General features: G+C 42.6%; 1 protein-coding gene across 1 annotated transcript in view; it reads left to right on the forward strand.

Moving 5' to 3' along the window:
- The first annotated feature begins 940 nt into the window (after positions 1-940).
- The window catches only part of Tdrd3 (Tudor domain containing 3), an 85,122-nt gene continuing 68,083 nt past the window's right edge, over positions 941-17,979 (forward strand). The window contains exons 1-3 of the mRNA XM_017611252.1: positions 941-1,092; positions 1,160-1,262; positions 1,324-1,908. Coding sequence (XP_017466741.1) covers positions 1,019-1,092; positions 1,160-1,262; positions 1,324-1,908 — 762 coding nt within the window. The 5' untranslated portion in view covers positions 941-1,018. The remainder of the gene's footprint in view (positions 1,093-1,159; positions 1,263-1,323; positions 1,909-17,979) is intronic.

Raw genomic sequence — 17,979 nt, forward strand, 5'->3', positions numbered from 1 at the left:
AATGAGTTTAAGGGAATTATTGCTAAAAATGTGTAAATTTCTGTATTAAATTGATGATGTAAACATTTATTAACTTTATTTTAAACTCAGAAAAAGTGCCAGTTTAAATAAATTTCCTATTAAAGGTGTCGTGAGATTATCGTATAAGTTCATGGTATAATTATAATAGTGGTATTCATCTAAACCGATAACTTTATCAAGCAGATAATCTTATAAGTTTATGCACTCTGTTACATGAACGACCCACACTCTCTTTTCGTTTACACATGCGACAATAGTCGTGTTTTCTTTGGTTATAAAGCGCAGTGTCACTAACTTTATACTACTAGCACGGGGATAAAGAAATTATAGAAACTACCTCACTAAATTGGAAAAAATTATATTTACGAGATATCTATTTAAATAAATGTACATATAACATAAAGGCTATTTATTTGAAGCAAGTTATAAGAAACAATGGCAGAATGTCTGTTTGTGTATGAATTCATTTGTCACGGCTACCAAACTTTGCGAATTATCAGTGAAACAAAACAAACAGACGGGATAATAATTGAACCAGATCTCTATCAGGATCATATCGTTGTTGAATTTGCGTGCAAAATTTGTATGCGGATCCCGATTATTGCCGAAGAAAACATAGCTAGAGTTGCGACAGAGTTGCATTGTCTTCAGTTTATCAAGTTTATTCAGTGAAATCGCTGGATAAATTTATCAGAAATGTGTAAACGAGTTTCCATACAAATTTTGACAGTTCATTTATAAGGTTTACACAATTATAAGTTTATACGGTTTACAATGCATTTATAAGGTTTGATGAATACCCTTAATAAAACTATTAAAGAAATAATCAATAATAAAATAATAAATTTTATTGCACCATGGTATAAGTTAAGTTAAGTCTTGACTATCTGAGCTTTCAACTCTCTATTTTGTGTTTACGCTCTCGCTGCAAGTATTTGCTGAATAAGTTATTAAACAAACTTAAATTTTGACGTTTGCTGAAAGGAATTTTTGGTTAATGTCAATTGTGTCCAGGGATTGGCAAAATTTCTGCAAAATGGATTTAAATAGAAAATTATTGAATCAAGGATGGTGAGTTTTGGATGCATTCACTGAAACGAATCAATACAAAAATTTCGGCCTACATATACATATTTAGGCATATAACGGACGATGGTCTCAAAAAAGTGACTGCTGCCTTCTCCAATGCGGGCGGGCCTGAAATCAATGATGAGCGAAAAATTATTTCAACCATTATGGATGTAAGTACTTGCTATCATATTGCTCACAATTTAATACGAATTTTATATTGAAATGAAATAGATGGACTTCCGTGACATTGCTGCGGGAGCTCTACCAACTAAAAGAGATGACAATATTTCTGGTAGGATCGTTCTGCAATTGCAAAAAACACGTAATGTTTCGGCTCCCAAGTCTAACGAAGATTCAAAAGCTGCACCGAGGTTCCTACACTTGGAATTAAGTGACGGGGTTACAACAATCCAGGCCTTGGAATTAGAAAATATTCCTGCGTTGAGCACGAATTTACCTCCAGGGACGAAAATATATTTTACCTCAGATAGACTTGAACTAATACAAGGTTTTTTGATACTGCGTTCTTCTGAGCTTCAGGTTTTAGGAGGGAGAGTCGAAGCAATGGTTGAAAAGTGGGAATTGGCTCGTACAATGCAAAAATACGCACGTAGTGGTCGTCGAATGAGCGGTGCCACAGGACCTCCCCCATGGATACCCTTTGGAAAAAAAGTTGAAACTTCGCTTTCAAAGGAGCGTAATTTTAAAAGCTTGCAAACTGGGGGCCCAGAAAGAAAAGATAGTAAAGAAAATCAAGAATTTAATGCCATGCGTAATGAGGCCATAGCGGAAGCCAGCAAAGCTGGTTCAAAAAAGGTAATGCAAATTTTTAGTTATTTTGAATATGCATGCACATATATATGCATTTATAATAGTTGCGTTCCCTAACTCGCAAGAAGTTTCAAGAATTTACAGGAATTTGCCAGAAAGCGTTCCCGTACTCGGTTCTCTGGCTTCTTTTGCCTTTTGACAGTTTAACAGGTTTTAACCCCGAAAAGTTGGGGAACGCAACTAATGATTGTACATTAGGGTCCAAAAATGCTTTTAAAAGTAAAGTCAAAATTTTTATGCTCACCCCCTAGGATTTAGTCCGGGAGCTAGCGACGGTTTTTAGTGACTTATTTTTTCCATCGATAAAAGTATGATAAGATTTTCAAAATAACCACGAAAACAAACCACTTACACCCAGTTAGTGCGACAACGCCGTCCTAGAGCATTGACATTGTGTAATAAAAAATTTAAAAATAACTTTATTTTATCGTCGTTGGCCTTTTGGGTGGTTATCAATTAACATGGGACGCTGTCAAAAATTTATCACTTACACTTATATAGCGGGACAATCGAACCTGTGACATCGCACCTTAAATTTATCGCGGACATCGAGTAACGCATTATACATGTAAAAATAATGTGCTTACCAGAGAACAGCTTTGAGTATGATCGAGCCTTTTTGATCACACTCACTAAAAATCAAGCACAAGCGAACGCCACACTCGGCTACTATGTGTTCGATCGAGATGCATACCCGACAGCTGCTTTGGTTACGAACGAGTCTGTTCGATCACCCTCGCTATAAATTGAGCACAAGCGAACACCACACTCGGACACCCGCAGCTAACCCGAAAATTTGTGTAACAATGAAACGGACACCCGAACATTGCGATAAAATGCAGGACAACAAAGAAATTTACGCTGAAGGTAACTGGCGCCAATATGTTCCCACAAAGCATACGAAAATGTTGTTGCTTTGTGCTTGTGCATACGCAATGAAAAAATTAGAAGCGAAGTAGACAAAAATGTTTTTGCATCTATTTCGTATAGTTTCGCGTGGAAAGCTGTGTGTGTATATATTAGAACACAGCCTAAAACTATGTAGGTACATAAGTACTTTTACAAAAAATAAATGTGCACCGAGTGTATAGGGCTTGGGCATTGCCGATCTACACACATTTATACCTAAATGGATGTAGGCGTCGTGATGCCGCATTTTGTATGAGCAAAAATATAAGAAATGGTTAAATGTACACTTAAACAAACTACCGAAAAATTCAACCTTCTCTTTACCCTCTACGCACAAAAACTAAGAACACCGCGATGAGAAGGCAACATTTTTTGTAGAAACAAAAACGTCATAAGCCAATCAAGAAAATTTTGTGCACACTCGGGTTGAAACTCGAACACCCGGGTATATTGAGCTGCAAAGCACCCGAACCCAATCAAGTATGTATGAAAAGCAATCGGGTGTTGTGGCCAACATGTTCGTCTTGAGCTCAGTCGATAACGAACAATACTTCTGCTCGTATACAGAGAACGATGCAAAGCGGGTTTTGTTAGATGATCGAGTATACACGAAAATCATGCACCCGCTGCAGATGTCTGGTGCTTACATCGCATCCCTGGGACAAACCTATTGTAAGTGATCGGCAAAGTCGGCGCCGCACAGTGCTTCCCTTCCATATAAAGACCCTTATTATGAGTTGCATTCGATTTTCGATCTTCGCTGGCTATTAATTATCTAGATAAGAGTACGTGTTAAAATAATTTGACAGCTGTGATCCGTAGCTCGTCGTTTTCATTGCGTTCGGGCTATTATGGCTCATAATGGTATATTTTGCATTTGGATATACATATCCATCCATACAAAGCTCAGGCCACAAAGCACCTGAAGACATCTGATCATTCACAGCGTCATGGATACGGTTTATTGCACCATATGATTATTAGGCGCATAATTTTCTGAAAGCTTTCGACTCACACATAGAAAAAGTGAAGCCCCTACCGAATGCCGTTGCTTTTTAAACACACAATGCTTTTGAACATAGAATTCTACTCATATGGTTGCCCGGTTACGCTGCATTATTGATGGCAATTGTAAAGCTTATGACAAGGAAAGGTAGGATCATCCACAACCTTCTGGAAATCACGGTACATATAGTAATAGCCACTTTCAAGCAGTTTGTTAGAGATCAAGCAATTCTAGTAACGCCTAAGAACTTTTCGCCTTGCGAAACTTTCAAGACTACCTGGTATTTCTCTAAAAGTAAACGCTTACAGCCCACTTCCTAATGTGAACTTGTCTTAACCTATGTTACATGTAGAACTGAATCGAAAAATTTACCAAATTGAAAAATAAATTACCAAATTTGATAAATAAGGAAAAAATTACCAATTTTGGTAAAACATTACCAAAGCAGCAACGCTGTTCTATATACGTATATAGCTGATGCCAGATAAAACTTTGAAGCTTTGCGTGACATTTATAACTTTGCCAGCAAAGCGCCAGATGCAAAAGGTGTGCCACAATGAACGCCAAGAAAACCATTTTGTACTACTTTTTTACTGTTGTTGTTGTTGTTGTTGTAGCGGTACTACTAAGCCCCGCCTTTTTCGGGTCTACGTTCAATCATTTTCGTCAAGCTCAACTAACGGGAGGCCCAGGAAACGAGCTGTTTCAATGGGTTCGGACCAGAGGGAGAGGGGTGTTAGCTGAGTCGGATTGAGCTGGCATGTAAAGAGGTGGTTGGTGTCGTGGGGGGATTCTCCACATGCCGGACACTCATTGGGGATATTGGGGTCGAGTCTGGACAGGTAACTTTTGAGGCGGCTACAGTATCCAGACCGTAATTGAGCCAGGGTAACGCGGGTCTCTCTTGGCAGTTGAAGCTCCGTCTCTTCTACAGGTGGTGATTGGGTTCCTATTACGGCATTCATAGGTCGATAGTCGAGGTAGGTGGTAACTGACTCTCTATGAATGTCGTTGATGGCTCGTCTGTATGTCGTCGGGTCCAGTCGTTGGTCTACGTACTGTTGGACTGCGTCCTTGTACACGAATAGGTGCCCCCTGACGTGCCTGGGTGGAGGCTCCTCCTGTGACACCCCACCAGAAATTGCTTACAGAGCATTTTGTTGTGTTCCCTTACGGGGAGCACTTGGGCCTCGCTGTGCAGGTGGGGCTCAGGCGTCATCAGAAGGCACCCAGTCGCTGTCCGGAGTGCGGCGTTCTGACAAGTCTGTAGCTTCGTCCACTGCGTCCAACTAGTCCCCGGCGTCCAAACTGGCGCAGCATAGTTTAGAACCGGCCGGCCAATTGCCTTGTATGTTGCCAGCAACGTTTCTTTGTCTTTGCCCCAAGTGCTGCCGGCGAGCGACTTGAGGACCTTGTTGCGGCTCTGTACTTTATTGACAACTGCGGTGGTCTGCGTGGAGTAGGAGAGCAGGCTATCGAAGGTGACCCCTAAAATTTTCGGGTTGTTTACTTACAGTCGGTATTGGTGTGCCATCGACGTGTATGCTTAACTCTAGCCTGACCTCCTTCGTCCAGGTGGTGAAGAGGGTCGCCGTTGATTTCGTTGGGGAGAGTATTAGGCTCCTTGCAGTGAAGAAGCGAGAAAGGCTGGAGAGATAGTCGTTCACTTTTGAGCAGAGGTCATCAATTCCATTCCCGGACGCCAAAATCGAGCAATCATCAGCGTATGAGATCAGGGAAACTCCCTCAGGTGGTTGAGGAAGCTTCGAGATGTAGAAGTTAAATAGTAAGGGAGGAGAACACCACCTTGTGGAACCCCTTGTTTAATCCTTCTTGGTTTCGAGGTTTGATCTCGGAAGATTACTGACGACTGTCGACCACTCATATAATTCGCCGACCATCGCTTCAGTCCCTGTGGGAGTGAGGAGGCCTCGATGTCTTCTAGTAGCGTGGAATGGCAGACGGTGTCAAACGCCTTTGACAAGTCCAGCGCTACTAGGACCGTTCTCTCACAGGGGCGGTTTCGATTTAGGCCACGAGTTATTTGGGTGTTTATGGCGTTAAGTAAGTGCTGTTGTTGTGCTGTGCATTTTACGGAATCTGTGCTGGTTCTTCGCTGGGGTCAGGTGGAAAGTGAAGTATGGGAGTAGTAGGGCCTCCAGCGTCTTCGCACCGGGGAAAGGAGCGTTATCGGGCGATAAGAGTTGTTGTTGGGTCCGTTGAGATTCCGTCGGGTCCAATCGCTTTGGAGGCTTTCGCCCTCCCGATGGCCCCCTTCACTTCACAGCTGGTGAAAACAAGTAGTGCACTGTTTTTCGGCAGCCTGTGCAGACTCCTGGTCACTCGACGTTTGGCCTTGTCTACCGAAGGGTGCAGTGTGAATTGCCTTCTAAAGTAGGCTGCGCATTTCTTTGGGTCCGACGAGGCGCGACATTTGAAAGAGATATCGACTCTGTCATCACGCTTCGTTGGGTTGGACAGGAACCTCACGGTTGACCAGAGCTTACTCACACCAGATGTGAAGTTACAGGCCTTCAAGTGCTCCTGCCACTTTTTCCGCTTATGCTGATTTACCAGTTGCCGAATCTCCAAATTAAGGTCCCTCGAACGGGGGTCCCCGGGGTCGACCTGGCGTAGGTGGTCACGCTCATTTGCTAGTAAAGCTGGTTCGGCCCGGAAATTTGGGCGGACGTCCGGACGGGATGAAGCGAGCCGCTGCGGCAGTAACTACCCTGCGGAAACGGGCGTTCGCCAGTATGTATGTTTGTGGGTGTGGGAAGGGGGCGAAGCTGCTCTCGGTGACTTCCGCGAAGCCGTCCCAATCAGCTTTGTTGAAGTTGGTGTAGGTTCGGTGGTCCGCGGGAGCAAAGTCGGTGGGCTTATTGATCGAGATGATTATGGGTAGATGGTCTGATGCTAGTGTTAGCATAGGTCGCCATGAGATCCTATTGATCAAACCAGAGCTAGCAATTGTGAGGTTTGGCGAGCTGCTGCAGCTACCCATAATCCTGGTGGGGGCGTCGTCGTTCATGGTGCAGAATGTCGAATCGTCTATCTGCTCAGCCAAAAGGTTTCCCCTACGATCATTGGCCAGGCTTGAGTGCCAGAGATCGTGGTGCGCGTTGAAGTCGCCTACTACCATTCGGTTTTCACCTCTGAGTAGCGCACCTATGTCAGGGTGATATCCTTCCGGGCAGCAGGTGACAGGGGGTATATAAGCGTTGAATATTTCGACCTCGACATCGCCTGACCGGACAGCTATGCCCTGACATTCTAGGGCGGTGTCCCTCGGGTCGATATCTTCTTCGATAAGCCGATACTGCACTGTGTGGTGTAATATGAACGCTAGTCCGCCACCATTATCTCGCTCGCGATCTTTACGGAGCACATTGGGAGGTCTGCTGCTGCCCAGAGGAGCTTCTCGGACCCGTGCAGGCTCTTCGGGTGTTGGGTGCGTTGCGCGAGCGGGTAGCCGTGGAGGCTGATTGTGCCGTTTGGCTTGAGCAGCAGGGAGCCACATAGCTTGTGGTCCACTCCCGGTGAGACCTAANAGACCAGAGCAGGTTCTTAGGTGACTCCATCCGTTGCATGAATTGCACCTAACCGAAGTGGAGTTTGGATGGAGTCGATTCTGGCAAACAGCAGAAATACGTTTATGGTCCGGGGTTGGGCTCTACGCCCGCCCAGAGAAGAAGGATGCGGAGCAATCCGGCTGCAGGGAGTTGCTCCATGGGCGAGGGGTATCGCCGATCTAAGCGGGTTTAGGTCGCCGAAACAACAGCCCTTGGTCGGGTAAAACCCGAGTCATTCCGGTACGTAGAACCGGCTGTCTTGGGAATGACTACTTTTTTTTTACTCGTCAAAGTTGCTGTTCCGCAATGCTGCAATGTAATTAAATTTTATGTTTCTGCTAGAGCTGTCAAACCATCGATAGTGGGACCACTCGATAGTTTGCGATAGTTTAGTTTAGTTTACTATCGCTACTATCGAAACTTTTTTTATTATATATTAAGCATATTTTCTTTTATTTCTATAAGTGTACAGTAATCAATACCCAAAAAAATAATTAGAAAGAACGTAATCGGCCCTATTATGGTTGTCGAGATCGATGTTGATGTATTTTTTTTTTATCAAAAAATAGCCCTCGTAAGTCTTACTCTAGCTATCACAGGAAGAGCGTAGCTGGAGTTGGACCTACGAGGACTAGTTTTTGTTGAAAAAATGACATCGACGTCGACGTCGAAAAACATATTAAGGCCGAATATTATTTTCAAAAACTCAAAACAAATCTTTATTATTTCACTAAGAGACTTAGTTTTAAATTTGTGTAATTATATATCGCACGTTTAATAATTGTCGAGGACATGGGTCCGAATTTAATCGACCTTTAAATATTAAGAGATATATTTTGCATACTACTTACCTGAATGAATACTTACCTGAATTAATACTTTAAATTTGTCAAAATGAAATACTTGCTTGTATACCTATACACTCACATAAATACTTATAATAAATAAAGTGATTTGTGAAATCGTATAAATCAAATTAAAACTCTTTTATTCATTTGAGTTATGAATATGGTGCCGAAACCCTATTATTAAGGAACCAATATAAATTTCTATATAAAGTATATAAAAGAAAAAACCAAAAACAATTATACGCAAGTCCGTTAACGACACTTAAAACGAAAAAGGTAGCGAGCGAAGTTGCGGAAAACGAGTTAAGTCGTGTTTTTTTAACTGCGTGCGCATCTACGAAAGTTTGATGATAAAGTTTATTTTTTTAAACCAAGACATAAAACTCGGCTCGGGCAAATAAAAAAGTTTAATTAAACTGCAAAAAAATAACATAAAGTGAAAAAAGGAAAAAAAATACATGCACACATAAAGAAACGAAAAATAGCAGTGCAAATAAAGTGAACAAGTGGGTGCGAAAAAACAAAAACAAAAAAAGTAATTGGCCGACCAACAACAAATATAGGCGACATACCGCAGGCAAGTACCCGTCAAGCGCACCAACAACAACAGCAAGAAGCCAAAGGCAATTAGCCGTAGAAGCCGCCAGCAACAACAGCAAGGAGGGCGCCAGCAGCCCTTGGCAACAAACAGCCCCATAATAGCAAGTAGACGCACAAAATCCGCCCAACAACAGCAACGGCAAGTAGCCCACAAGACGCCGGTAAGCAGCAGCACAACAACAATAGTCAGCACCCACACACAAATACTCAGCCGCGGTTTGTAAAAAGAGGAATGCCCAAGTAAGTCCATCTATTACTTATCGAAAGAATAAAAGGTTTAGCGGATTTCCCAACTGGTACATGGAAACACGGATCTTTCATATACTGCAAAAAAATTAAATAAATACATAAATTCGTGCGTAATTTTCCCGCGCATTTGCTCATATATTTACACACATATCTACTCAAAATCCCAAATCCGCTAAACTAAATCCACATATACGTATATATATTTAGCGGACCCCAAAGGCGGTAAAAATAAAAACCCTCAATTTGATTTACCGCTCATTTTTGCGCACACACATATTAACATTTATATATGAAATTCCCGCGCTTTTCCTTCTGCCCTATACAATCTCAAAAAATAATATCCGCTAAGTATAAATACATATTCTCGTACATAAATCCGAAAATAACACCATACGTATATATATATATATTCAACTGCCGCCAAAAAACCTTCCAAAAAGTACACTCGTACGTATAATACACTTCCCCAATTTACTACTGGGTATATAAGCAAAGCGACGCAAAACTCCCCCTACCTGGGCATATATATTAACCATATACGTATTTATATACGTGTACATATTTATACTGTTCCAAATCCACAGTGATTTTTCTCCCTTGGCATATCCCGCTTATTCGCTATTTGCATTAGCATCGCACAGCTAGTGGGTTACATACGTGTATACATAAGCGGTGCTAACTGCCCTAGCAAACACAATTTGTGTGCAATGTATATACAATATATATATATACACATATAAACCAATATTATAAACGGTTACTGTACTCAGATGCGCTGAGACAGGACAGTGTGGAGCAGAAATATAGCAACGATTCAAAGACAGTGCCGAGCAAAAATATAGCGCCCAATATAGTGTACTACATAATATACGCACACAAATTATTCACATATATATAATAAAACACATACACCCAAACATTTTCTCTACGTACTCAAAGTCTCGAAGAAGAAGAAGAATTATGTCGGAAGATAAGCAGGAAAAACCTCAAGCCCTACACACCCAGCAAGGCATAAGAACAAGATCAAAATCCCAAGCCGAGATCGCTTATAATCATAAAAAATTCCTTTATGAAATTTCGAGACTGGACAAATATTGCGAGAAGTGGTGGAGCATTAGCGAAACGGACCACACTGAGGCAGGACTGAGAACATATCTGGAGCTCCTCAACAAATACATGGCCCTGGTAGACGCAGCTAACGGAGCAATACAGATGAGCAATGCAGATGAGAAGACGCGGAAAACCTGCGATGCCTCGTACTATAACTCCAGCGACAACGCGTTAAACACGAAGCTGAGAATTAACGAGTTGCTCAGCCAATTCCAGCAAAACTCGGACCTCACCAGAAACAATACATCCGTTGTGATGATGCCCCAACCCCAACCCGATTCGTACAGTTACCTGAAAGTACCTGCTTGTGATACTGAAGCCTTCTATGGAGGATATGAGGACTGGCCATCGTTCAGGGACATGTTCACAGCAGTGTACATAAATCAGCCCAAATTATCTCAGGCTCAAAAGTTGTACCACTTGAGGTAAAAAACTCTCGGGAAAGCAGCCCTCCTTATTAAAAATTATGCCCTTAATGATCTCAATTTTGCTCTCGCTTGGGACGTACTCAAATCGCGCTACGAAAATCGTAGAATTGTCGTTGACAGTCAAATTAAAACTCTTTCTAACCTTCAGCCCGCACATACAGAAAACGGTGAAAAGATTCAACAAATTCAAACGACAATTAATAACTGCCTCTCTACTCTAAAAGCAAATGGAGTTTCCACTGAAAGCTGGGACCCGATGCTCATATATCTCTGCTCCTCAAAGCTCCCAGACGAAACCCTAGCGTTATGGGAGCAATCTCTAAACTCAAGAAAAGAGTTACCCCTCTGGTCAGAAATGGACCAATTTCTTACAACTCGATACGAAGTTGTAGAACGGCTTAGCACATACAGGCCAAATAAACCAAAACAGCCTCAACCCACTTTCATCCTACGGGCAACATCAACAGCTCCTCAGTCCTTCAACTTCCGGAACAAAACTCAGTCGTTCCATACTGAACAAAAAAAGCCAGTCTCATTCAAATTATGCAATTGTAGTCACTCCATGATGAGTTGCGTAAAATTCAAAGAACTATCCGTTCATGATCGGAATAAGTTCGTTAAAGAAAACAATTATTGTAAAAATTGTTTGGCGTACTCTCATTCAGAGAGAGATTGTAAAAGCAACTTCACTTGCGTGTATTGCCAAAAGCGACACCATTCTCTCCTTCATTTCCCAGCGAAATCTCAAACGCCAAACAATAAAATCCCCACTAAAAACTACGTCACATCTCACGTGACCATTGACAATGAAATGCCATGTACCTCTACACAAGCCGCCGCAGTAAATGCATCTCAAAGCAATAATGATAAGGTGCTCTCACATATCTCAAGTAGTAGAGAAAGAACTTTACTCCCTACGGCAAATATACCGATCTTCCATAAAGGAGAAACCGTTCAAATTCGCGCTCTCATAGACCAAGGATCCCAAAAGACTTGTAACTTCTCGTGTACAAAAGCTACTTGGTCTACCCACAACCAAAACAAACTTTGAAATATTAGGAATGGGGGGACGAACAGTCCAGAATGCGAACAAAATTTGCTCACTCACAATATGTTCTCCAGATCTCACCCTAAAAATTGCAACTCACGCAATAATACTCCCCCAATTGACGCAGATTTTACCATCATTCAAGGTGACCTACGTTGATCTCCAAGAATACGCCTCACTGCCTCTAGCTGATCCCAACTGCTTCGCACCCGCCCGGATAGACATGGTAATTGGGAGCGAACTACTCCCCAAAATACTCATTCCAGGTCTCAAAACCAACGTTGGCGGAAGCTTAATAGCCAAAAATTCCATCTTTGCGTGGATATTAAGTGACCCTGTTGCGGAACAAATATCAACATTTTCCGCCCAGGTAGTTGAAGGCTCAGCAGATTTCCTAGGAGATCTACTCAAAAGATTTTGGGAACAGGAGGAGGTTCCATCGGCTCCCACTCACACAGACGATGATGAATTTTGCGAGGAGCTCTACAAAAATACTACCTATCGGAGAGAAGACGGCCGCTAAGTAGTAAAACTCCCATTCACGTCAACATTTCCCGACTTAACCGCGCTAGGGCACTCCAGACCCGCAGCTCAGCAGCAATACCTCAGCATCGAACGGAGCATTGAGAAGAAAGCGGAACTCCAAACCACATATTCAAAGGAACTCGAAGAATACTTAACTCTAGACCACATGGAGCTCACAAAGTCACAAGAAATCATACGTGATGGTAAATATTTCTCATTTTATCTGCCACATCACGATGTGATTAAGGGTCTGATTATGCATACTTCGCATAACTTCGCACAACCATTTGTACCAGTGCACTAAAAATGTAACTTAAGAAAATGTGAAGCAAAATCTAAACTCAACAGGTCGCTAAGTTCTTAAAAGTTCTGCTAATTTCTGGGTAATGGAATACATACAAAGTACATACGAAATTACAGTTTGAAGTTTATGCGAAGTTGTGCGAAGTTATGCGAAGTATGCATAATCAGACCATAAGCCTGATAGTAAAACTACTGAAGTCCGAGTAGTTTTTAATGCGTCAAAACTCCCTCACTCCGGCCTCTCACTCAATGACGTACTGCACACAGGTCCCGTTCTCCAAAATGACCTAATGCTTATAATTCTCAAATGGAGGTTATATAAGTATGTGTTCAACGGCGACATTGAAAAAATGTATCGCCAGATATACGTTCGTAAGGAATATCAGGATTTCCAGCGAATCCTATTCCGCCGATCCCCCGAAAGTCCGATAGAAGACTTTAAACTAAAAACAGTTACATTTGGAGTTAACTGTGCTCCCTACTTGGCCATAAGAACACTCCATCAATTGGCGAAAGACACACAACAAAAATCCCCACGAAGCTCAGCAATTTTAGTCAACGAAACTTATGTTGACGACATTCTCTCACGCCGGTACGATTTGGACTCAGCCAGCGAATCGATATCTCAAATTATCGATGTCCTAAAATCAGCAGGATTCCCCTTAAAAAAGATCACGGCAAATCACAAATCACTGCTGAAAGATATTCCTCAGTCTGATCTGTTAGACACAGATTTTCTCCAATTCCAAGAGGCAAGCTCAACGAAAACCCTTGGAATTAAATGGAACGCTCTCACATACACGTTTTCGTACTCAGTAGATCCGCTCCATGACACAAACACTGCCACAAAGCCACAGATCTTATCAGCTGTCGCGAAGCTTTTCGACCCGGCAGGATGGCTATCACCTATAATGATAACAGCGAAAACTCTCCTCCAGCAGCTCTGGATGGAAGGAACAGACTGGGACGAAGCTGTCAAACCCACCTCACTTCTCAAATGGAACTCTTTCCAGAAAAATCTCTCGGCGATCAAAGAAATTGAGATACCCCGGTGGGTACAATTCAGCCCGGATAACCCAAATCCAACTGCATGGATTTTCTGATGCCTCTGAAAAGGCTTTTTGCGCTTGTGTATATCTAAAGGTTCAACATGGCGAAACTGCAACTTCTCATCTACTCGCAGCAAAGAGCAAAGCTGCACCCTTATAGACTGTTTCTCTCCCAAGGCTGGAACTCTGCGGTGCAGTCCTCCTCACAAAGTTAGTGAAACAGATCCGATCCCAACTAGATCTGCCCTCTCACGAACTAAAGTTGTGGACTGACTTTTTCATCGTGCTAGCTTGGATGGAAAAACCTCCCTGGATGTGGAAGACGTATGTAGCAAACAGGACATCCCAGATCCTTCAAAACGTCAACAATGCTACGTGGCGTCATGTCTGCAGCGCCGACAATCCAGCAGATCTAGGCACACGAGGAGCCAAACCTCAAGACCTCGTAGACTGCTCTCTCTGGTGGAAAGGCCCCGAATGGCTAACAAAGCCCCCCATACTATGGCCTAAAGTCACCCCAAATCACCCATCTCCTCCAGAACAAAAGCACATAGAAGTATTCCACGCAGCCGTAAGCACCGATCTCTTACACCGATTCTCCTCCTACTCTAGAGCTCTCCGAGTGGTAGCATTCATGTTACGGTTTGTAAACAAAGCCAAAAGGTTGTATGTCCCACAACCCATCACTCTAACGCACGCCGAAATAAATCAGGCGAAATTGCTTCTCATTCGGAATGCTCAACACAAATATTACGGCGAAACGATGACAACCTTGGAAGCGAAAAACCCAATCAGCAAAAAGGACCCATTGCTCACCCTTAACCCATTTTTGGATAAGTCAGGCCTGCTGCACGTGAACGGACGCCTCACTTACGCCGCCCTCAGTTGTAATGAGCGGCACCCCATTATTATACCAGATAACTCAAAGCTATGTTCTCTCCTCGCTTTCCTCCACTCAACACTACTACACGCCGAAAAGCAGCTGATGATCCGCATGGTCCAGCAGGAATACTACATCCCTCGCCTCAAGCAGAAGATCAAGACATGCTTCTTTCACTGCAAGACATGTACCATCTACAAGCAAAATATGAAGTCGCAAATGATGGCCGCGTTACCCCCAGAACGCTCTACATACTCGCTCCCATTCCAAACCACTGGTGTTGATTTTGCTGGTCCATTCCTGGNTGAACTTTGCTCTGATTTAACAACAGAAGCTTTTAAGGCAGCATTCACACGATACATCGGACGCCGAGGAATAGCCCACAAAGTGATGTCCGACAATGGAAAAACCTTTGTAGGAGCACAACGAAGTCTCAAGAGGGAATTGTCCACCTTTCTTGAGGAAGTCTCAGCGGATATTGCCTACAAATATGCCCTCCACGGCCTCTCATGGCAATTCATTCCTCCGTACGCTCCACACATGGGAGGACTCTGGGAAGCAGCAGTGAAAAGTTTCAAGATTCATTTCACCAAAGTTGCGGGCACCCATAAATTCACGTATGAGGAGTTCAACACTCTCCTTGTCCGTATTGAAGCGGTTCTGAATTCGCGACCGCTATCCCCGATGTCACAAGATCCCGATGACTTACAAGCTTTGACACCAGGTCACTTTCTCCGCGGTGCCCCGCTACTCTCCATTCCTGAGCCAAACTCCGAAAATCCTTCCCTGATAAATAAGTGGCAGAAACTAAGGGTACTCCATCACCAGTTCAGCAAGCGCTGGAAAACTGAGTATCTGCAAGAACTCCATAAGCGCTACAAATGGAAAGGCCAGGAAGCCAATCTAAACGAAGGAGACTTAGTTGTCATCAAAGACGATCTCCTTCCCCCCAACGAATGGCGGCTCGGACGAATTACGAAACTCCATCCCGCTCCCTATCAAAATGTTCGCGTGGTAGGCATTCGCACTCAAAGCAGAACCGTTACCCGCAACATAACGAAGCTTTGCTTATTACCACCCGCGTAGCTCATGCCCTTACCCACACTCTACTATCTTTCTCACATTTTTTCTCGTCTCAGTTCACCAATCACCCGCATGTCACTAACAATGTCCTCCGACCGTGTATTTACAGGCCCCAAGAATTCAGCCAATACCGACTGTGCTGCCGCACCCATTCGCTGTGCTATTGCCGCGCCTTTCTGGCCATGACGCCGGACGAACGCTATGAATCCGCTAGAGTGCACCGCTGCTGCATAAATTACTTAGCTACCTCTCATGTAACGGGCGCCTATGATTCCCCAAGCAGTTGTCATCGCTGTGGATTAGCCCACCACACGTTGCTGCACCGATCCGCCTCCACACCGACCGAGCGTACGCAGAAGACTGAGCGCAAGTCCAATGACAAGCGCAAGCCGAATCGTCAAAGGACCCAAACCTCGCGTGAGCAAGGAAATGCTACGCAGTCAGCACGCAGACCGACCGGACGAGCAGTAAAGAAAGCAGCTCAACAACCACGTCCCGTTCCTGCTTTCCAACGGCGTATCCGCGGGCTGTTTAACCAGGCTTGGGAAACTCTGGAGCAACTGCAGGNCACCTCGCGTGAACAAGGAAATGCTACGCAGTCAGCACGCAGACCCACCGGACGAGCAGTAAAGAAAGCAGCTCCACAACCACGTCCCGCTCCTGCCTTCCAACGGCGTATCCGCGGGCTGTTTAACCGGGCTTGGGAAACTCTGGAGCAACTGCAGGACCTGGTTCAGGTCTCGTCGCCGCAGGCCCGCCGGCATGTCGAGGACATGCGTCCGAATTTAATCGACCTTTAAATATTAAGAGATATATTTTGCACTTTTATACTACTTACCTGAATTAATACTTACCTGAATTAATACTTTAAATTTGTCAAAATGAAATACTCACCCTGTACATATGTTTAACTATGTAACAAACCTTCGGCTATTGTGAACAAATTTCGGATATCTACATATGTAATGGCCAAGCAATANTCCCCCGCTTGTATACCTATACACTCACATAAATACTTATAATAAATAAAGTGATTTGTGAAATCGTATAAATCAAATTAAAACTCTCTTTTATTTATTCGATACTATCGATAGTACCATCAATAGTTTGACAGCTCTAGTTTCTGCATTAAAACTCGAATTTGAACGAAACCTAATAAATATTAAACCGGCTAATTGTCAAAGTGCTCAAAAGCATGGGAGTTGGCCATGATTCAATAATACAAGGTTAGATAATTATTGACAGCTGCGGTTTGACACTCCCTTACAAAAGGTTGCATTTACGAAGGACGGAGAAAGGGGAAGAATGAAATCTCTTGGTGCGAAAATGGTAGTAGAAAAGTACGCAAAGTGGGCAAGTAGTAGTGAAATTCCTTTAGTAAATTCTAAAGTATTTGCAGGAAATCTGGCATTTTAAACGAAATGTTGAACGTAATTTGAAGATGAAACCAAAGACGATATCTACGAGCCAAATTGATAAGTATTATGTCAATTTATTTCTTTAGCTTTCGGTGCTAATATTGCACCCTCATCAGAATTATACTAAAACAGGTAAAAAATTAGTCACATAATCATAGCACTAATATTTATCAGCCATAGAGTACTTACGAAAATCTGTGCTAATATATATATGTGTGTTTAACGCAATTTAAGCTGCGGCACCATGGATTGTCCATCGTATTATACACACATATATGTATCCGCAACTTGGTCAAATTGGCGGAATGTTTACCCTGTCTATAAAAACAATTAATACAAATTTATACACACAATATTCTTTTTTATATAAAACACGCAAAAAGCAAAAGGCATACTTATGGGAGTAGCACGTAATAATTGTAAATCTTCCGGCATAATAAATTTAAAAATTGAAATTATTCCAACGAACAGCGAGCGAATTATTGACTCAAATGTCAAAGTTTTATAAGTTCTATTCATTACAACAAGACGAGCAGGTATATATGAAGCGAGAGAAGCATCAAACATAAAAACAGAAAGATTAAACTAAACGCCAAACAAAGGCACATTAGACTAGTCAAGGGCAGCAAAACAACAACAACAATAAGTGTGTATACTATCTCTGTCCCTAACTAGAGCGTCAACCGTGATATATCAACAATTAATATATATGATATATCTACGTGAATTACGTAATTTATGTGCTATTTAGCTGTATAAAAACTGCAAAATGACTCAAAATTAAAATAAGACTACTATGAGATTGATGTAAACATCCAATTTAAATCAGTTAATGTTTTCATCAGTTAAATATGCTTCATATGTATATACAAACAAACATATTGCACAAAAGCTTATACTTCTATTTCACACCAAAGCTACACTGTTTCCATGTAAATTTGCAAAGAAGCAACACGGTGCCACTGCTAAGGGAGCGGTGCGAGAGAGACAACTGTCAGTTTATCGAACCTTGTATTATTGAATCATGG

The sequence above is a fragment of the Rhagoletis zephyria genome, unplaced genomic scaffold (assembly GCF_001687245.7).
Source record: "Rhagoletis zephyria isolate East Lansing unplaced genomic scaffold, Rhagoletis_zephyria_1.1 Rzeph_scaffold_00384, whole genome shotgun sequence".
In the NCBI taxonomy this organism is placed as follows: Eukaryota; Metazoa; Arthropoda; class Insecta; order Diptera; family Tephritidae; genus Rhagoletis; species Rhagoletis zephyria.